The sequence below is a fragment of the Oncorhynchus gorbuscha genome, linkage group LG19, assembly GCF_021184085.1.
Source record: "Oncorhynchus gorbuscha isolate QuinsamMale2020 ecotype Even-year linkage group LG19, OgorEven_v1.0, whole genome shotgun sequence".
Taxonomy (NCBI): domain Eukaryota; kingdom Metazoa; phylum Chordata; class Actinopteri; order Salmoniformes; family Salmonidae; genus Oncorhynchus; species Oncorhynchus gorbuscha.
The window spans coordinates 20,664,692-20,686,106 of NC_060191.1; the positions used below are offsets into that span (position 1 = coordinate 20,664,692).

At 40.0% G+C, this 21,415-nt stretch overlaps 2 protein-coding genes and 1 long non-coding RNA gene across 5 annotated transcripts; 1 reads left to right on the forward strand and 2 right to left on the reverse strand.

Annotated features, from left to right (window-relative positions):
• Positions 1–6,339: 6,339 nt before the first annotated feature.
• Positions 6,340–9,938, reverse strand: LOC124005237 (RNA-binding protein 8A-like). 2 transcript variants are annotated; one of them, XM_046314306.1, is made up of 6 exons: positions 9,838–9,938; positions 8,975–9,034; positions 8,762–8,839; positions 8,399–8,535; positions 7,075–7,211; positions 6,340–6,867 (listed from the first exon to the last, which is right to left on the reverse strand). In XM_046314306.1, the coding sequence occupies exons 1-6, from the start codon at positions 9,896–9,898 to the stop codon at positions 6,819–6,821; spliced, it is 522 nt and encodes a 173-aa protein (XP_046170262.1). In that variant the 5' UTR covers positions 9,899–9,938; the 3' UTR covers positions 6,340–6,818. The 2 variants fall into 2 exon arrangements, with proteins under 2 accessions (XP_046170262.1, XP_046170261.1); XM_046314305.1 differs by having other exon boundaries at positions 9,832–9,938.
• A 96-nt stretch (positions 9,939–10,034) lies between these two features.
• LOC124005238 (type-4 ice-structuring protein LS-12-like) lies at positions 10,035–13,735 on the forward strand. 2 transcript variants are annotated; one of them, XM_046314307.1, is made up of 4 exons: positions 10,035–10,062; positions 12,515–12,583; positions 12,884–13,001; positions 13,323–13,735. In XM_046314307.1, the coding sequence occupies exons 1-4, from the start codon at positions 10,050–10,052 to the stop codon at positions 13,594–13,596; spliced, it is 474 nt and encodes a 157-aa protein (XP_046170263.1). In that variant the 5' UTR covers positions 10,035–10,049; the 3' UTR covers positions 13,597–13,735. The 2 variants fall into 2 exon arrangements, with proteins under 2 accessions (XP_046170263.1, XP_046170264.1); XM_046314308.1 differs by lacking the exon at positions 10,035–10,062 and adding an exon at positions 12,068–12,159.
• LOC124005239 lies at positions 13,597–19,094 on the reverse strand. Its single transcript, XR_006833591.1, has 3 exons — positions 18,773–19,094; positions 15,957–16,081; positions 13,597–15,131 (listed from the first exon to the last, which is right to left on the reverse strand). It is a non-coding gene; the product is annotated as an uncharacterized LOC124005239 (long non-coding RNA).
• Between the last annotated feature and the right edge of the window lie 2,321 nt (positions 19,095–21,415).

Consider the following 21,415-nt stretch of genomic DNA (forward strand, 5'->3'; position numbering starts at 1 on the left):
GCCCCTTGGTTGCTGCCATAGAGTTACATTAGAAGTGCCCATCCAAGAAGGCTCAAGGTCATTGGCCACAGATACAATTATGTCAAATAAAGTTATATCTACTGTAGCTTTGATTGGACTGATCATGTCAACATCATACTTTCAAAATCTTAGCTAGCAGTCATCATCATGAATCAAGTCGACAATCTACTAAGCACATACTTTTCAATCCTTGTCATATGAAGAGAAATAATGAAGAGAAACTATAGATAAAACGTATCGGTGCTCATCTGCCATTGGACATAAACACTACACAACAAGTTAGAAATCGCATATTCAACAATGAGTGGTTTGGACGGAATCATTGGCTAACTGCAAGCATTGCAAAGCAATCACTAGCCTGCTATTCATGGGAGTGGGTGTGTGGTCCAAGTCTGGGTTTAAGGGTCTCTTTTCCAAGCTTAGAATTATAAACATTCAACATTGGCCATGCTGTCAACCCAGTTCAACAACTGCAAACTCTCAACTGGAAACTCGGAAGAAAATGAGTACAGACTGGAAAAATACGTTTTGAACAGTCATCCAACTCGAAATTGCAAGTTGGGAACTCAGGCCTCTTTCTAGAGCTCTGACCTGAAGATCACTGACATCATGTTTCAACCTTGTTTTTTTCAGAGTTCCCAGTTGTCTTGAAAGCACCATAAATCCAGAGAATGACAGATATTGATGACAAAGTTTGATTACAAAATTTGCCCACGATGGACTGCCGCGCCACCCTCCTATTCAAGTGAGCACAGCACAACAAGGTGAGTCCAAAAATATCTTATATGCTGCTGCTTACGTGATGTAATATGCCAGGGAGATATGTATACTGTAGCTAAGAAAGTAATACTAAGTGTATTTTGTGTAGTAAGCTGTTAGTAGCCCATGTGCCCCACCCTAATCATTTGGTTCCTTTTCCCCTCATAACTTAGCCTACTGTTCAGACTTGTTGCTGCACATTTTTTCTAGAGCCTGTTTTATAGATATGTCATCGAATAGTGTAAGAGCTTTCATTGTCTGCTTACATGCCCCCTTTATTTATCCTACGGTTCTGGCTTGGTGTACAGGGAGAATAGGGCCCATGTGCTGAATTCGGTCACTGTACATTTAAAAGTGCTGAACAAATAGTTATATCGACTACGTCCGTCCTAGCTCACTCATTAATGTCTTAATCGAAATGACGGATTGCTTCTTATCCTCTCGTCGTCCCCTTATGCCATAGTTTGTACTTCTCTATTGTGAGTAGAAACCACAATTTATTTAAGCAAGTTAGCCATATCATCTATGTTTTTTTAAAGGCAGTAAATGAGGCTGAATGAACTGTTTCACTGCCAGACAAGGCTCCGCTGATAGCCAGGTGTAGAAGTGGTAAGGTGTTTGGACCCTGCTGTTGGGACCCTGATGTTGGGACTCTGCTGTTGGGACAGCTTTATGTTGGCCCTAACAGTTTGTGGGCACCGTTAGTCACCATTACAGTGCAATTAATGTATTGTTTAGTGTTGTGTAGTGGCTTTGCTGTCATACATCAACAAAAAAAAGTGGTTTGCCCCACAAAGATTGACACGGATAAAGCATGTAACTGGGGATGGGTATAAAACAACAGTGGTCTCCATCATTGGAAATAGAACAAATATGGAACTACCCAGACTCTGCCTAGAGCAGGCCGTCAGACCAGACTGAGCAACCAGGCAAGACCGGCCTTGGTGAGGGAGGTGACCAAGAATCCAATGTCCACTCTGACAGAACTACAGAGTTCAAGGACAACCGTCTCTACAGTACTTCACCAATCTGGGCTTTATGGGAGAGCGGCCAGATGGAAAGCACTCCTGAGAAAAAGACACATGACAGCATGCCAGGGGCCTCATTAATATACCGTGCATACTGTATGTACAAAATTTGCAAACCTCCATGCAAACTTGGAAAGTAAGTATTTTGTGCAAATGTGGGATATGATGACAAGCTTTTTAAAAATGGGGTTTAACCGATTAACAAGAAAGCAACCATTCTTGTTTTAGATTTTACTTTTAGAATCTAAAATGATTATACAGCAATATTGTCCTTATTTATTTATTTTCACAACCATTGAAAAGATATTCCTCACTTTTTCTGGCCATGATGGGTTCATATTCCCGAAGGACCCATACAACAAATTACCATGTGCATCTCTGATTTAATTTGACCTAGTAGCCTAGTAAATATATAGGCTATATTTATTTCAAGTTTTGCAAGATCATAAGAAGTGCAGTTTATAATGCCGGTATACAGTTGAATTTTATATTTTACATTGAAGTAGGCCTATTTATCAAGTTTACATTGTCATGTGCAGAAGTACAGTGAAAGGCCTTTCTTGCTTGCTCTTTCCCAACAATGCAGTAATGAATATCAATAGTAGGCCTACTATATAATATAAATAAAAAAGTAAACTAGAACAAAAACACACAAGTTCGTCCTATTTTATTTAGGTTTGGTGGAAAAGTCGATGCAAAACATTGTTGAAATCAAACGATCTGCTGACAGGTCCACGACAATTTGCCATGGTTTTCACTTTAAGAAACGCATACATTCCTTTTCCAGATACAGCATAAATTACTGATAAAGATTAAAACATTCTGCCAACACAGTAAATAGGCCGGTAGTTTATGTAACATACTGTATTTGACAGTATGGGCTGCAGTATTGCTGTGCCGTTTCATCTAACTAATGCTAGTTCACGCAGGCTGTTTTATTATAAAGGAAACATGACTATGTATGATGTGTGCCAAGTTTATAAATGTCAATATTTGTATCTGCACTGACTTTTCAAAAATGGCGCAAGCAAATATTTATTGTGAAATTTACATAACTGTTATGAGGCCCCTGTAGTTTGAAAAAAGGCACTCGAAAGACTGAGATCATAAGACAAATTGAACTCTTTGACCTGAATGCAAAGCACTATGTCTGGAGAAAACCAGGCACAGCTCATCACCTGTCTAACACCATCCCTACCGGGAAGCATGGTGGTAGCATCATCAAGCTGTGGGGATGTTTTTCAGTGGCAGGGACTAGGGGACTGGTTAGGGTAGAGGGAACAATGAATGAAGCCAAATACAGGCAAATCCTTGATGAGAACCTGCTTCAGAGTGCAAATGACCTTAGACTGGGGCAAAGATTTGCATCTCAACAGGACAAGGACCCTAACCACACAGCCAAAGCAATGCTGGATTGGCTAAAGAACAAGAATGTGAGTTCTTGAGTGGCCCAGCCAAAACCTAAACGTGGATCCCATTGAAAGTCTTGAAGACTGCTGTTCACCGCCACTCCCAATTTAACTTAACAGAGCTGGAGAAAATCTGCAAGAAAGAGTGGGAGAAAATCCATTCTAGATGTGCAAATCTGATAGGCATACCCAAGACAACTCAAAGATGTAATCGCAACCAAAGGTGCTTCAACAAACTATTGACCAGGGGAGTAAATACTTAAATTAGCAAAGATTTCTAAAACATGTCTCCAATTTGTCATTATGGGGTATTGTGTATAGATGGGTGAGGAGAAAAAAAGTATTATTTTGAATTCAGGCTGTAACAAAATGTGGAATAACTCGAAGGGGTATGAATACTTTCTGAAGGCACTGTACTTGTACATTTCATTATCTTTCATAAAGGTTGATAGGTTTATATACATATACTGTACATACATACCCCACAGGAGGCTGCTGGGGGGGAGAATGGCTCATAATAATGGCCGGAACGGAGCAAATTGATTGACAAACACCTGAAAACCATGTGTTTGATACCATTCCACTAATTCTGCTCCAGTAATTATCACAAGTGCCACCAACCTCCTGTGAAAAACTTAAGCATTAAGGCACGAGGGGGTGTGGTATATGGCCAATATACCACACACCCCCGAGGTGCCTCATTGCTATTATAAACTGGTTACCAATGTAATTAGAGCAGTTAAAAAGAAATGTTTTGTCATACCCAGGTATACCACAGCTGTCAGCCAATCAGAATTCAGGGCTCGAACCACCCAGTTTCTAAATATGCATACACTGCTCAAAAAAATAAAGGGAACACTAAAATAACACATCCTAGATCTGAATGAATGAAATATTCTTATTAAATACTTTTTTCTTTACATAGTTGAAAGTGCTGACAACAAAATCACACAAAAAGTATCCATGGAAATCAAATTTATCAACCCATGGAGGTCTGGATTTGGAGTCACACTCAAAACTAAAGTGGAAAACCACACTACAGGCGAATCCAACTTTGATGTAATGTTCTTAAAACAAGTCAAAATGAGGCTCAGTAGTGTGTGTGGCCTCCACGTGCCTGTATGACCTCCCTAGAACGCCTGGACATGCTCCTGATGAGGTGACGGATGGTCTCCTGAGGGATCTCCTCCCAGACTTGGACTAAAGCATCCGCCAACTCCTGGACAGTCTGTGGTGCAACGTGGCGTTGGTGGATGGAGCGAGACATGATGTCGCAGATGTGCTCAATTGGATTCAGGTCTGTGGAACTGGCGGGCCAGACCATAGCATCAATTGCCTTCCTCTTGCAGGAACTGCTGACACACTCCAGCCACATGAGGTCTAGCATTGTCTTGCATTAGGAGGAACCCAGGGCCAACCGCACCAGCATATGGTCTCACAAGCGGTCTGAGGATCTCATCTCGGTACCTAATGGCAGTCAGACTACCTCTGGCGAGCACATGGAGGGCTGTGCAGCCCCCCCAAAGAAATGCCACCCCACACCATGGCTGACCCACCACCAAACCGGTCATGCTGGAGGATGTTGCAGGCAGTAGAACATTCTCCACGGCATCTCCAGACTCTGTCACATGTGCTCAGTGTGAACCTGCTTTCATCTGTGAAGAGCACAGGGCGCCAGTGGCGAATTTGCCAATCTTGGTGTTCTCTGGCAAATGCCAAACGTCCTGCACGGTGTTGGGCTGTAAGCACAACCCCTACCTGTGGACGTCGGGCCCTCATGGAGTCTGTTTCTGACCGTTTGAGCAGACACATGCACATTTTGCTGAGCTCTGGCAGTGCTCCTCCTTGCACAAAGGCGGAGGTAGCGGTCCTGCTGCTGGGTTGTTGCCCTCCTCCACATCTCCTAATGTACTGGCCTGTCTCCTGGTAGCGCCTCTATGCTCTGGACACTACACTGACAGACACAGCAAACCTTCTTGCTACAGCTCATTGATGTGCCATCCTGGATGAGCTGCACTACCTGAGCCACTTGTGTGAGTTGTAAACTCAGTCTCATGCTACCATTAGTGAAAGCACCGCCAGCATTCAAAAGTGACCAAAACATCAGCCAGGAAGCATAGGAACTGAGAAGTGGTCTGTGGTCACCACCTGCAGAACCCCTCCTTTATTGGGGGTGTCTTGCTAATTGCCTATAATTTCCACCTGTTGTCTATTCCATTTGCACAACAGCATGTGAAATTTGTCAGTGAGTGTTGCTTCAGTTTGATTTCACACAAGTGTGATTGACTTTGAGTTACCGGTACATTGTGTTGTTTAAGTGTTCCCTTTATTTTTTTGAGCAGTGTACAAACTGAACAAAAATAAATGCAACATTCAATGACTTACAGTTCATATAAGGACATCAGTCAAAATAAATAAATTAGACTCAAATCTATGAATTTCACATGGGAATACAGATTTTATTTAACCTTTTAACGAGGCAATTCAGTCTAAGAACAAATTCTTATTTACAATTACTGCCTACCCCGGCCAACGCTGGGCCAATTGTGCGCCACCCTATGGGACTCCCAATCACAGCCAATGTGATACAGCCTGGATTCGAACAAGGGACTGTAGTAACGCCTACATATGTTGGTCACAGATATCTTTAAAAAAATAGGTTGACACACTGCCAAATTCTCTAACAACAACATTGGAGCAGCTTATGGTAGAAATTAACATTAAATTGTCTGGCAACATTCTTGCAGTCAGCATGCTAACTGCACACTACCTCAACTTGATACATCTGTGGCATTGTGTTGTGTGACATAACTGCATATTTTAGAGTGACCTTCTGTCCCCAGCACAAGGTGCATCTGTGTAATGATCATACTGTTTAATCAGCTTCTTGATACACCCCACCTGTCAGGTGGATGGATTATCTTGGCAAGAAGAAAATTGTGCATAACATTTGAGAGAAATACATTTTGTGCAAATGGACAGTTTCTGGGATCTTTAAATTCAGTTCATGGAACCAACACTTTACATGTTGCGTTTATACTTTTTGTTCAGTGTACACACAAATATAGAGAAATTAAAACATTTGTAACATCGTAACAAAACAATGACCATGGCACACATGATTCACTTAAAAATGTTTTATTCCCATGCAATACATAAAAAAAGGCCACACAAATGCCCAGATTTCCAAAAGCATCTTAAGGCTAAGTTCATCATGAAAACCAAGGATCCTATGGTTCTAACAATGAACTTAGCCTTAATATGCTTTTGGGAAACATGGCCCAGAACATAACCAAATTAAACCTTGAAACAGAATAGAGGGATCCATAAGAAAACACATACCACTACTTTAAAACAGTTTGTTGTTGATGCAAAAAAGGTTTCACTGATCAGTGTATTTGGTGCTTGTTTCAGTAAAAAAAAAAGTTGGCAACCCTGTCATTTTGCTGGAACAACTAATAATTTTGGCTCTAAAGCACACTTGTCAGGGCCATTTGCAATTAAACAGTTAATTACCATAGACATCAGTAACGTTAACACTATTACAGAACGCAAATGTAATAAAAATTCAAATAACCCTTTCAAGAGCAGATGTGGGGAATCAACGTCGTCTCCTGTCTGGACTCCTGCTGCGTCTCCGTCCACCACTCCTGTGGGGAACAGAGGGAGGGTTAACTCAACAAAATCATTTACAACATGTCAAATTTACACTTGAAATCAGTAATTCCTCTTTTTCCCCCAAACAAGTCATCTTATACTTAAAATGTGAAATGGGTTTATGTTTCAAGTGTTCTCACAGCTCCAAACCCCTACAGTTACCCTTCACAGTAGACTACCGCTCACTCTACGACACTCACCTCCTCTTGCTCTTGGGTGGTCCTCTGACAAAGCCCCAGTCCACACTGATAGGCTGGCCCATCATGTCCTGGCCATTCAACCCTTCCATGGCTGCCTGGGCTTCTTTGTATGTCTCATACTCCACCAGCGCATAACCCTGTGAAAGGAATTCATGAGCAAATCCATGAGAAAGTCAAATTCTAGTCTTAATATTACGACGAGAAGGGCTTACCCTTCATGTCGTAACGGTCGCAGGTCAACACGAGTACCTCTGTCAACCCAGACTAAAAAGGACAGGAAAACATACTGCAATACAGAAATGGCAGGTGTTGCTGTATTCCTAATTATCCCACAATGTAAAACGGCAGATCGAGATGATCGAAATGCAGCTAGTTCTTAATTAAACAGGCTTTTGCGTCGCCATGCTAGGTAGCTAATGCAGCCCATTGGATTCCCTGAACGTGTGATGCCTAAGGTTGAGATGTGCAGCTGCAGGAAGTGTTGTGGAATTCAATGTCCTACTATATTCCAACCACACCATACATAATAACCAGTTAATGACTGTACAGATACTGGAATGGCAAAAACGGATGAAGAGAATGCTTGTCAAATCCTAAATTAAACAGTGCTTCAATTGATTAACAACAATAACAGAATTTCAGTGATGGAAAAAGTACTCAATTGTCATACTTGGGGAAAAAGTTAAGATATCTTAATAGAAAATGACTCAAGTAAAAGTCACCCAGTAAAATACTACTTCAGTAAGTCTAAACGTCTCTTGTTTTAAATGTACACTAGTGGGAAAAGTACATAATTATCATACTTCAGTAAAAGTAAATGCTATACATAAAGACTGCACTTTTTTTCTCTCGGAGCAAACAAGACTTAATTTACAAATGCAGTATGTGTGTTTAGTGAGTTCGCCAGATGAGGCGGTAGTGGTGACACGTTATTATTGATAGCTGTGTGAATTGGACCATAAGTCAGTCCAGCTTGAGCATTCGAAATGTAGTAAATACTTGTGTCAAGGAACATATTTTCTTTAGGAATGTAGTGGAGTAAAAGTGGTCAAAAATATAAAGACACCGCCCAAAAACCTACTTTACACCACCCTATAATTTTGTCTGCTTTGCAGTAAAGAAAGTAACAATTTCAACAAAAACACACATTGTCATTTGCCCATGTTCAGTGTAATGCTGCCACATTGTGGCTTAAGAGCAGTGCACAACAAATTACACAATTATGAAACTCAATATTAGCCAGGCAAATTAACCCTGGCAAAACTGGCCAAGCAACAAACGCCAAATTAAAATGTGCTGTGTAGACATGGGGATTCGGCCTAACCTTGAGGTAACCTGTTCTTCGGTCCAGGTTCAGATGTAGGTTCTTGATCTCTCCAAACTCTGCAAACTTGTCGTGGATGTCCTCCTCAGTTGCCTCTTCATGTACCCCAGTCACGAAAAGGATCCAACCCTCCACAGCTGAGAGAATCAAAAAACATGTCTGTGTTAATTAAATCACTGCCTCTATGGTTAACTAGGGCTACCACCTGCTATAACACAATATTTAAATTAAACTCAAATTGTTATGAGCATTTTAAAACTTGGAACAATGTACAAAAAAACAGTTTCAAAACAACCCCCCCCCCCCCCCATTCAGAAGTGACTGACAAAAGAATGTCCACCCTAAATTCATTATGGCACTTACATCTCTGAGGACCTGGCTCATCTCCATCCTGCTCCACTGTATCATAGTCCTCTCTCACTCTGGACCTCGCTCCCTCCTCTAGCACAGCAGAGAACAAAGTGAATCATGCATCCCACCCCAAACATACAATTGTACACTGTCATAGACTATTGAAAAATCAGAGAAGCATAATACAGCCAGGTTAGGAGTCAAAACTGCAGTGTGGTAACTCACCTGAACCAAAACCTCGTCCCTTTCTCCTCTTTGCCTTCTCTTTTAACTTGTGGATGCTGTCTGGGGAATGAAGACATTACAGACACACATTAGTGAACTGAAAGTACACACACACTGACTTAGCTAGAGTATACCTAACTAATGAATAGCCCAACGCGTTTTTAAGACAGCTAGCTACAGTAGCTAACTCGACAGAAATAAATATCTAATAACTACGTTAGTTGACAAGTTATTACCGTGACCTCACAGTTGACAAACAAATTAATTAGCTAGTTTGGTCACATACAAATTGAAAGGGTGTTAGCTAACGTTAATGTTAGCTATCATACGTTCATTTTAGAATGGTGCAACTTTAGCTAGTAAATTAGCTAAGCTAGTTTAGCTAACGTTCAGTAGCTCACACGCTTATCGCCATCGGGTTACAATAGTCGACAGAATAAATGCTGATTATATAGTTGGTGAGTTATTAACACTGATCTCACAGTTTCCAAACAAATGAACTGCATACCTAGCTACCACTTGTGTTAGCCGGATAGCTTGCTAATGCGTTAGCGCAATCTACTCGCCATCTTTTAACAATGCCAAACAAACATTCAGTAACTGGAAGAGTGGCAACTGTACACATTCACTAGCTAACACCTATTTTTCAAACGACATAAGCACAATTCAAAAAGGTTTTACACTACATAAGCCAACCAGCATGTTTGAATGGTTGCAACTAGGCCCAACAGTAAACACGCATCCACGATTTACGGATAATATTCACTCAGTTAGTCGAAAACTCCCCAAATACGCTATATTAGCGAGTCCATAGCAAGCACACAAAAAACACAGAACTACTGTTTCATAAATTTTACCATCACCATCCTCATCCATAGCAAAGTCCTCGCCTCCCGCTTCATGAAGATCTAGTACGTCCGCCATGTTGTTAGCTCCTGTTTTTTGCGCTGATGCGCGTGAACGTTGATGATATCCGGGAAGCATCCCTGCCTGGTGTGTATTCATTAGTTGGATTACGATTTCAAAACGTTTCGTCTTTTGCTAAACGTTTGGCAACGGAAATTAGAATTTCTATATGACAAATGCAGGTTGGTCCCTTTCTGTTTGTTATGTTTGTTTCCCTTTAGTTTCTAGAGTAAACAGTAAACGGTTTCTGTTAACGGAATCCGACTAATGAATAGACAGACCGCTGTTATCAGAGACGCTATAAATATATAAACGCTATAAATATAATCCAATATATTATAACTAGAAATGTGAAACTAGAAATAGAAATGTGAAATAAATTAATATATGGGTATGGGCGTGTATTGTTCACATCGAATTATTTGTGTCAGTTAGTTTCAATTTATTAGTTGAATTTCACAGATTTAAATGGCAGGTAGCCTAGCGGTTAAGAGTATTGGGCCAGTAAATGAGCTGACTGGCTGAACAAATTTCGTTGTGCTCTTGAGCAAGGCACTTAACCCCAATTGCTCCTGTAAGTCGCACTGTGTAAGAACATCTGCTGAATGACTTAAATGTAAATTATTTGAGCAGGCACAGCACCTTGGGAAAAGGTCATCATAAAAATTCATACATCACATAACCTTGTGATGTTAGGTTACTTGGCTAGAGGAGCGTTATGCTGACTGCGTCCACGATCCACCAAGCTGCCAGATACCTAGAGAGAAAGATCTTCCTCAACAAAATAGGCAATGCCTTTCTGTAAAAAAAAAAGTTGCTGAAAATACCTCAGCACAATCTTTTCCCATTTCCCGTGGTGAATCATAGACTCCATACAAAGAAAGATGCAGAGATGGAAAAATAATGACAGAACTTGGAAATACAAAAAGTACTTTATCCACTTATGAGAAATTGCTCAATCAACATCTAGGGTACATGTCACATTGGGATCTCTGGTCCAGCCAATCTCATTTGCTGAGATAATTACAGTCCTAGGAGAGATTCAAAATAATGAATGAAGTCATATTACATATTTTCTCTCTTAATGAAGGGTTTTTCTATATTCATTCATGCAATGTGCAATTTATTTACAGTATGTCAGAGGATCATTCTTGCTGTATGTATGAATGATAATATGTATCATCATAACTTTAGATTACCCAGTACCAAGTAGTAAAATCCAACAGTACAGAAAAAACTGGACATTGAACACATTAAACTATTAAGCATGTGACTATAGGAGCACATGCCAGTATCTATGTTCTCAATCTACAAACTGAATAGGAAATGTCCGCTCTTTTGCTGACTCTAACTGATTGTAACCAAACCATAAAACAATGCAATTACCATTAGTTTCACATTATTACTGAAATAGATGTCCTCAGCAATAACAAGTTCATATACAAGCAATGTATCTACCATTCCCCTGATGTGATGGGTTTATCTGAGGCCCTCTATGTTTCTGGCTGATACTGTAACACTAGTCATGTGCAGTGAGGCAATGGCTGATGGAACGTCCAACCTGGAAAGTAGAAAAGGTGTTGTCAGTCGTGTTACCATCAGTCTTTTTCTAATGTGCGTTTAATGGCTGTGTAATAAAGACTAGCTCTTCAGAAGAGGTCAATTCAAATTGAAGTCAGTCAATTCAGGAAGTGATTTGAATATAAAATCCCCAAACCTTTTGACATAAACAGCATCCCCTTTTCAGTTGATTGTGAACTCATTGACAACAGAGGCCCTTTTTCAATTGTTGTGAATTGGAATTTCAGTTTACTGGTTTTAGCCAGACTAGAACTGATAGCCTTCAATTCGAATGGACCCCAACCCTGGTTAACACACACACTACCAAGCTTTTCTCATTTGTGTTGCTGAGAGTTACTTCCCCAAATCGACGTTATTTTTCTATAAAAATGCTAGCTCTGACAATCCTTAAGAAAATAAGTTAATAAAACCCCAAAACATTGGAAACAAATGAGGGAAAATGAAATGATGCAACTTAAGCACCTTATCTCGAACCCAATCAGTCCCCACACTTGGACTTTGTGTCTTTATTGGGACAGGCACCACATCAAGGTTCATCAGCCAACGCTACACATTTGCACATTCCACCTCAGTTCACTCCCTTACATGTTGTAGCCAATAAGATTTGGGCCAGGCCCCTTTTGTCCAGCAGGAGCTATAAAAAACCCTTGGCCCCAGACACAAGGTACCGTTAGGTCCAAGAACCCCCAGAAGTAAAGGTAAGTCTTCCATGGTTTTCTCTGTCTGATCCCAATGCCTCAGTATATTGGTTTAACACTTAAAGATTAGCCTCATATGTATTGTGTGTCTTTTTGTTAGTGTAGTAACCTCAAGAGAGATACATCAAAGTACTGTAAAGTTTTCATTATGACTACATGGTTAAATATGATGCCAATTTCTACTGCGATCTTAATGTGGTCAGAGTTTCATCACATTTACCTGGTTTCACCAAGGATAAGTGCAACTTCTGAAGGTGAACAGAATATCTTTTGAGTGTCAATCGTCATGTAGTGTACGATGTTGCATCTGAAACTCCCTGTTGTCGTCCTAATCCTCGTCTCCTCTTCTGTGTAGATCCTCCTTGCCCATCAGCAATCATGAAATTCTCTCTCGTCGCTGCCCTTGTTGTTGTGCTGGCCATTGGTAAGAATCCATTACATAAATTGTTCCGCAACAAAGAAAATCTTTATGACTTTCTATCTTATCTGCATATATAGTTATTACTACTCATGAATAGTAATTGAGTAACACATAACTGATAAACAAGGTAATTCAGAGGATAAATATTTATTTGAAAATCAAGCCCTTTACTCCTCTGCTAATCTATAACCTCTTTAATCATAACTACATCCATCCTTGTTTTCAGATTTAATTAATACTGTGCGTTATAAACACAATACTGTGTGTGTAACTAAGTGTGTTTTCTGTGTGTGCGTATGACAGGCTGTGAGTCCGGTTCCCTGGTGAAGCGTGACATCCCTGCTGAGATCGAGACTCTCACCAAGTACTTCCAGGACGCCATTGAGACAGTGAAGTCTCATGAGCTGATCAGCCAGGCTCAGTACGTCACTGACCACCACACTCTTCCAATATAATATAAAATAATAGAATACTTCTCTTGAGGGGAGATTCTATTGCAGATCAACAAAATAAGTTCCATCAACTCTGTATGGAGTTGAATCTCTTCATGTTTAAGATATGAAGTCATTCAAATTGTTACTATTCATTTGATTTATTCGTAACATTGTACTTGACAGGGATATTACATCTTAAACATGTCTGTTTTCACATCAGTACCATACAGTCGGCTTTAAAGCTAGCTTGCTCCCTGAGCCTACAGTTGTTGGAAAACGTCTCTCTAAGTGTGTCTCTCTACCCATAGGGGTTACCTGGAGGAGGGTAAGACTCAGATCACACCTCTGACCGACAAGATCCAGGAGCATGCTGAGAAGATCCAGGAGCAGATGAAGCCCTTCGTCAGTGACATCGAGAAGCAGGTGCGTCCCATGGCTGATAACCTGCAGGCCCAGTTCATGCCTCTGGTCGACAAGATGCAGGCCCAGTTCAAGCCTCTGGCTGATGACCTGCAGGCCCAGATGGAGCAGCTCTTCCAGACCGTGGTTGACCAAACCAAGGCTCTCCTCCCCCCCCAGTAAAGCTAACGTTACATCCCCATAGAAAGGAAAAACCATCTCCACTCTGTCTGTTTCACCTGGGTCAAGTCCAGCTCACTCCTTCTCTTGACATCATCTTGAAATTATGCTGAAATTTCACCAATAAAGGGCTTGAAAGGTGGCCATTTTGTCTGTGATTATTTTCCCCACTAGGCTACCACTAGGGTTCAAACCCCCGAGCTGACAAGGTACAAATCTGTCGTTCTGCCCCTGAACAGGCAGTTAACCCACCGTTCCTAGGCCGTCATTGAAGATAAGAATTTGTTCTTAACTGACTTGCCTCGTTAAATAAAGGTAAAAAAGAATTTAAAAAATGGGCACATTGCAGATTAAATTAATACACTGTGTACTGCTGTGTAATTTAATGAAGGTTAAAGATCAAATTATGGGGTTGAAATTAGATACATTTCTGGGCAGAATTTGATGGGAAGTGTTGTTTTGATATACTGACCTTTGGGCCACTCTATCATATAGCCTATAAGCAGAGTTGGGTAGTTTACTTACTAAATATAATCCGTTACAGTTACTAGTTACCTGTCCAAAATTGTAATCAGTAATTTTGGATTAACCATACTCAGTAATGTAATCTTATTAATTTCAGTTACTTTTAAATTACTTTCCCCTTAAGAGGCATTAGAAGCCAAAAAGGATCCATCAAACGCATTTGGTGTGTCATCATAGTGGTCTCTAATTTGTGGTCAGACTCAGGTGGAACAAACTAAATTTGCCCTTTTTTCAAGGCTGAATTGAATGTCATTGAAAGGAAAAGTGTTAATGTATTTTGTCGCAAGCAAGTAATCCAAGGAGTAATCATCTAGTTTTTCAAAGTATCTGTAACCTGATTACACAATTTTAGCTGGAACTACTTTTTGTTGTAATCAGATTAAATGTACATGATTACATGCAATCCGTTTCTCCCCCACCTTGCCTAGGAACCTGAGTTGTTAATATTCTTAAATAGTCGTTTGTATTGGATGGAGTTTAGCATCAGCTAAATTTAGATAGTTATATTAAGATATATTAATGTCATTGATTGTAACCTTGTCATACTACACACACTCATTAATGCATAGAATAGAATGTCAAAAAGATTACAATGAAAATCTGATCTGACTGACTAGATAAGTGGTGAAGTAGTATTGCTTGTCCTTTGTCTTGATGATATCATAGTTCTGTTGAATTGCCTGGGCAATAGAGACATGCAGGGACTACAAAGTGCATAGAAAAAGAAAAGGTTACATAAAGTCAGAAAAAGGCACTAACATACAGTCACGATTACACACTTAATAGGCTATAACTGATTTACACTGTGGACAGGGACTTGAGCCAAGCCCTCGATGTCGCGGAAACCATCATCTATGATCTGATCCATGCACTTACGGCAGAAGTGGTGTCCGCAGGGATGGCGCCAAAGTCTCCAGTGTTGAATGAGACCGCAACGCTGACAGCCGCGCAGCATAGTTGTGTATCCGAGAAGCCTGACATGAGTAACTTCCGAGGAATAGCCTACCACGTAACTGAAGGGGGTCAAAATAATATTTTTATATTTTTATAGTGCAATTCATAGGCCTAATCATCATCACGACATCACCATTACATTCTTAAACTCTAATCCCACAGAGCTCGACAGTTTGTAGTCCTAGAAAAACAAATTATTTACATCTGGTGACCATTACTATGGGCAAATTAATGGGGAAAGTATAGGGTTTTGGAATAAATGCTGAAAATAAGTTATGTGGTTAAAACAGGTTTATGAGATTTTATACGTTTTGTTCTATGAGGTATCAGTCAGTTATCATGATCTTTATGAATTACAAATCCTTTATGTGCGTTATGTTTTTTGAAGTTACATACATTTTTAAAAATTCACAAAAAGTGATGTAAGCTGATTAAGATGACCTCGTAGAACAAAACTGTATAAGATCTCCTCAGCCTGTGTTTACCAAAGATCTTATTTTCGGTGTTTATCCAAAAACCCTACAAAAACTCCATTCATTTTCCCTTAGGCTTTGTTCAACGAACCATGGCAGAGTTAATGCCTACAAAAAGACGTCATCACTGTTGCTTTCTATAGCACCACCACCACCTTCTTCTTCATCATCATCGTCGTCGTCGTAAACAAATGCTCTCCTTTCAACCAATCAGCGTGCCGGAATGGACATTTGGGACGCTGATCCCTCCACTTCAGGTAGACTAGACTAGAGTGTTGTCCCTGCATCCGTAATGTAAATTTATGGTTTCCTATTCATCATCATTGATACAATAGCCTAAGTAAAAACGGTTGCAGTTTTAGACAGACATTTGATTGAAATTTACCTAATTTAAATTTGGTGTAGGCCTACCTTTCTTTCGAATTTTGTCCTCTCAACTGGCAGCGGGAAGATGGAAAACATCACTCTCAAAAATCTCTGCAGTCCCTTCCATACCCTCATTGCTTTGGAAAGTCAATGGAAAAGGGTGAACGAGTCTGAAAATGAATGAGACAAAGAGTTAAGGAATGAAGCAGTGGTGTTTGTTCAGCCCAGGCTACAGCTTCCCAGATATTGTAACTTGAATTTAGCCCTGCCTACATACAGATATCTCCATTTTAAATAGCCACCAAAAAAACGACAGTACATCATAATGGAGAGATGGTTGCAATCTGGAGAAAGTTGTGCATCCTTTAAAAATAACTATTAAATAAGTGTTGATATGGGACCTGCATATTAGTTTTTTTTTGTCTCAAAGCAATGAGGTAGACCATGACTTGTTGTCAATTTTGACACATAACAACAAAATCACTAGTCTTCCACACAGCTATGGACTCTTAAGATGAAAGGCTGCAGGCTTTATTTAAAACTCACATAGAGACACATTGGGTGTGCTGTAGCAACCCAAAGAATCAAATAATCATTCATCAAGTCAACGTTGAGTCTGATTTGGGAAAGAATAATATGTGTACTTTATCTCCTTATAGTCTCATTATTAGCATGATGGCAGTGCATCTAAGTGTAAACAATAAGTAGGCCTATGCCCCCCTTGAATACACTATGCTAAGTAATTTGATAGCATGATCTCATCGAGCTTCCCTTTACTGTACCCTTGCCTATTCAGTTGCCAGGCTACAAGATGTACTCAAGGTGGCCTCCTTTAGCTAATGTTTAAAGGACTGAAGCATATTTTCAGGGAACCTCAGCCTCCTTCCAGCTGAACTAATCTCTATACATCACAACAACCTTCAGGCTGAAGGCTAAAGGCATTTGAACGAGGTAATGCCAGTTCTAGGTGACCTTCTCCTTGTAATAGAAGATTTAATGAAGACAACTTATCAAGTGCCCTTACTTGCAATCAAAGAAGCGCATGACAGAAAGTAAAAAATAAAAATGACATTATAAGTTTTATACCTCTGCTCATTTTGATATGGCCAGATGTCTTGTCAGTTCTGCAACGTTGCCTCCTTGTAGTGAACATAAAATAACATATATGAACCATATTAAACCTAATTCAAATCTCGACTATGGGGTAACCAGGGATTGCCTCTGAGCTGTTTGTATAACATATGTCCACCATATGTCTGTCTGACTTCTGTACTCATAACATAAACGTATCAGTCAACATCAGATATCAAATGTTCTAGAGACCACTGTTACGAAGCAGCAGCAGCAGTGCAGATGTTTATCAGACCATTAACTAATGACTGCATGTCTCGTCGTGGTGCATCACATCATTTTTCATGAACTCACCGAACATTTTAGAACTGCTTAATACATTTGGTAACACAGGCTTCATATCAGAGGGTTATGAAGGCGTATGAGGGACATGATGCTTAACAGATGTTGGTTCCGTAGTGTTAAAGAGACAGTTGGTGGTGGTGCCACCTTGCTCTACAGCCTCTAAGACCCTGGGGTGGTAGTGGAAGGACAAGGCCAGGGTGATGTAGATGGGCACACCAGCTGGATGGAGAGCCAGTGATAAGCCCCAGCGATAACTGGGTATCAGGGCACACTGTGTGCCACAAAGGTTGGCACATGCAGCTACTGCCCTGTAAGTTAGGCATAGAGGGAAACCCTAAAGATAAGCTGTGTCTTTGAGGTTCCCTTTGAATTGATCTGTTTCAATAACGTGTGCATAAAGTTGGATTTGAATTGTATTTTTGAGCTCCAATTCAGTTTTTTATACTGAAAATATAGACATGAATAGCATAACAAAAGCAAATGGTCATGTTTGTGCAATGATGTGATGATTAATCCATTTATTTGACTATGTTCTGTCAATGATTAATAACTATTATAATCACAACAACATGTATTTTCTTCCCTTAACTCTTGTTGTTGACTCCAATAACACATATATTGATATTTACACATTAAACACATGTAGTTAATTAGCTATTTCAAAGTTATTGCCTATTCTATACTGGCATAGGCTCTAATCTAATGCATATTCTCCTCTGCATATTAAAGGCTATACTGCATGTGCATTATATTTATAGGGGTTCCATCATATGTGCAGGTCCTGCATGGTTAGTTGAGTAACTCGATTGTCACGGACATGACAGGAAACACAGTTACAGTCAATGTTGTGTCCAGTTTGAGCCTGTATAACAAAAATAAATAGATTGGTAAAATTTGTGTGTGTGTGTGTGTGTGTGTGTGTGTGTGTGTGTGTGTGTGTGTGTGTGTGTGTGTGTGTGTGTGTGTGTGTGTGTGTGTGTGTGTGTGTGTGTGTGTGTGTGTGTGTGTGTGTGTGTGTGTGTGTGTGTGTGTGTGTGTGTGTGTGTGTGTGTGTGTGTGTGTGCGTGTGCGTGTGTGCCTTTGATAACATGCTCTGTGTGTCTATAGTCTTTAGGAAAATGTTATGCCCATGATGTCCATGCACTCTTCCTTAATAATCAAAGGAGAGCTAGTTCGACATGCAGAATTATATCTAACAAATCCAATGAGTATAAGCTGAAGGATACTAGATAACCCAGAAGCATATAGTGCATAGAGATATAATGCACTGGCTCAGAGACAAACCATAATTGACTTTGATTATGCAGGTAGAGAGCAGGTTAACATGATCAAATGTACCATTTAAAATCATGACATGTCAAGATCATAAATCATACATACATCTGTATGCACCCACATAATGACAGGACTACATTCTGCCCATTAGCAAAATGGAAGGTACTCACCATGTTTCAATTTAGGCACCTAGAAGGGTCATCCAGACGGGCTTGATCTGCTTGTGAAAAACAGCGAACCCTGACAGAAAAGAAACGGTGGGCTATTATGGGAGCCTGAAAAGCACTTAAGAATTGGACAAACATTTTAGAAAAGAGAGGAAAATAAGAAATCACTACATGGAAGCCACACTTCAAGATGGTTTTGGGCTGTAAAAAGTCGGGGCCAATCCAATATCTACAGTTCCAAACGCCTTGTCTTTAAGAAGAGTGCTGTATGCTTTGGTCTCTAAGGAGTAAGGACACAGGCTGTCTCAATGGGCAGTGGGGAATACTGATGGATATGTTTTTGCTGGCATGGGTTATGTTTTTTACTCAAAGCTGACAGACAGACAACCCCCAAGCACACAGGTGCTAGCCTATTCAAGGGAATTGTGTAAAAATGACATCACTGAAAATCTGCTCTGAAAGCCTTTCAACATAAAAGTCCTTCCTTCCACTTTGAGTTGCTCTACAGTACATTATTTTCTCCCTTTCTTTCTTTCTTTCTTTCTTTCTTTCTTTCTTTCTTTCTTTCTTTCTTTCTTTCTTTCTTTCTTTCTTTCTTTCTTTCTTTCTTTCTTTCTTTCTTTCTTTCTTTCTTTCTTTCTTTAATAATGTAATGCAATACTATACAGTACATATGTAGCAGCATTATATATTTTCACACATATATAGTCACCATGCAAAAATGCAGAATATTTGTTTTCACAGTAGTTGCCATTTTCTGTGAATTTCTTCAGAAACAAATGACCAAATGAAACATATTTTTCCCAATTGTCTGATCCTCCTGTTATTTTCGGTCTCTTCAATGCTGAAATACCACTTTGTGAAATTACAGTACCATTTTGAAAAGTAGACGCAGGCAGCCAGCAATGTAGAAATAGAATGAATAGAACAAGGTTGGTAGCTCTAAACCTGGTCAACTCAAGGGTAGACTCGCAATGGCTGCCTGGTATTGTGATGCAATAATTCCCATGGTCATTTGTAATGTTCTATGAACTGATGCTGGATTGCCATAGTAATCTAGAATGTTCATTTAAATTATGCTGACTGATGAGGCTCATGCAATGGAATGTATTTGTTGTAATGTCAGTTGAGTTGACTCAACAAATGACAGCATAGATTGAAAGGTACACTTCCTTTTACTTCCTGGCATGGGTCTAGGTTGAAGATGACAAAGGTTAAGACAAGATGGTTCTAATATCTATTTGCAACAATGGGGCCAGCTACTGTATGCTAGTAAACAATGGTCTGGTAGCCTAGCGGTTAGAGCTTTTGGGCCAGTAACAGAAAGGTCGCTGGTTTGCATTTCTTAGCCGACATGGTGAAAAATCTGGTAATGTGCCCTTGAGCAAGGTATTTAACCCAAGTTTGGTACAGGTGTGCCATACTACTTTGGCAAAAACAAATATATATATATATAATAAAATAAAGTCATAACTTGTCCTCCTAACCTTTTATATTCAACCTAGGCATGGGTATACTCAAAAGTGCCGCCAGTCCACCGGTTATTCCATAATTGACTTGAATAGGGATGTGCGTTCTGTTCATTCTATTTCTATGGTTGGCAATTCATGTGCATAGCCTCAGCAACAATGGAGTGCTGGCCTTGGTGATGGTTGCTAGGCAATGGAGGAAATACAATGGCCTCCTTGGAAACCAAAGGCCCTTAAGTGGACTAAAAGGAATGAAATCACACAAAAAAATATATTGATGAGGAAAACAGTGATGCTGTGCACCTTAGAGAAGACATAGAACAACATATTGCTGTGTTGTAGCACATGGGGAGACAGGAAATAGTAGGTACCCCTGAAACGTATGTTGGACTTGAATTCTAGTTCAACGCAGAGCCTTATGGCTTTGGTTCCATGTTGGCTAGACTTATCAATCAATCAATCAATCAATCAAACATACTAATCAATCTAATAATCATTAAATGTCTGGCTTGTTCTTGTGTTCTGTTTGTCTGTGATTCATGTAAGATGTCTCTTGTTTGACTAACATTTCTTAGTCTAGATGTGGTACTGTAATAACAACAATCACAGTACAAATAGGGGCTACCCGTGTAAGTTTACACAAAATATGGAGTTTGTTGTCACTGTTGTGTAATCGGTTACTTCCTCTATCAGATCACATCAGACCTTTACACGATCAGGACATTCTGTGTAAGATGAGGACTGGACGAACCAATTGATCCACATACAACACATTTAATGATCCTTGTGTATTTTAGACAGGCATTGACGAAGTGTACATGCGAAGGGGCTGAGGCTAGAGTGTAGCAGGCTTTACACATATAGATGTTGGGTTTGGCTACAAAATGGAAGCAAATTAGAGAGCGGTCTTAAAAACAGCAGCAGTCCACTTGGGCTTGACAATAGTGCTTCTGCTGTACAATATTGTTCTTTTGTGTGGCTAGATGAAACAGGTGCACTTTGCAAGTGGTTGACAGCGGGAAAAGAGTGTTCCTAGCCTGTATTTTTAAGAGCTAGTTTGTTAGGAGCTAGTCCGACTAATGAAAATATGGGGAGTTCTCTCATTTAATGAAGGTTTATGCAACTGCAGAATAACCGCATTATATGTCCATTGTCATGAATATATCGAGATGCCTCA

What these genes read in the sequence shown, in the direction of transcription:
- LOC124005237 (XM_046314305.1), bottom strand. Translation starts at nt 9,898, where the DNA reads ATGGCGGACGTACTAGATCTTCATGAAGCGGGAGGCGAGGACTTTGCT. An exon ending in GGGACGAGGTTTTGGTTCAG is followed by an intron (nt 8,840 to 8,974) that starts GTGAGTTACCAC and finishes CTGCTGTGCTAG; the next exon opens with AGGAGGGAGCGAGGTCCAGA. An exon ending in TGAGCCAGGTCCTCAGAGAT is followed by an intron (nt 8,536 to 8,761) that starts GTAAGTGCCATA and finishes TGATTCTCTCAG; the next exon opens with CTGTGGAGGGTTGGATCCTT.
- LOC124005238 (XM_046314307.1), top strand. An exon ending in TGTTGTTGTGCTGGCCATTG is followed by an intron (nt 12,584 to 12,883) that starts GTAAGAATCCAT and finishes TGCGTATGACAG; the next exon opens with GCTGTGAGTCCGGTTCCCTG. An exon ending in GAGCTGATCAGCCAGGCTCA is followed by an intron (nt 13,002 to 13,322) that starts GTACGTCACTGA and finishes CTCTACCCATAG; the next exon opens with GGGTTACCTGGAGGAGGGTA.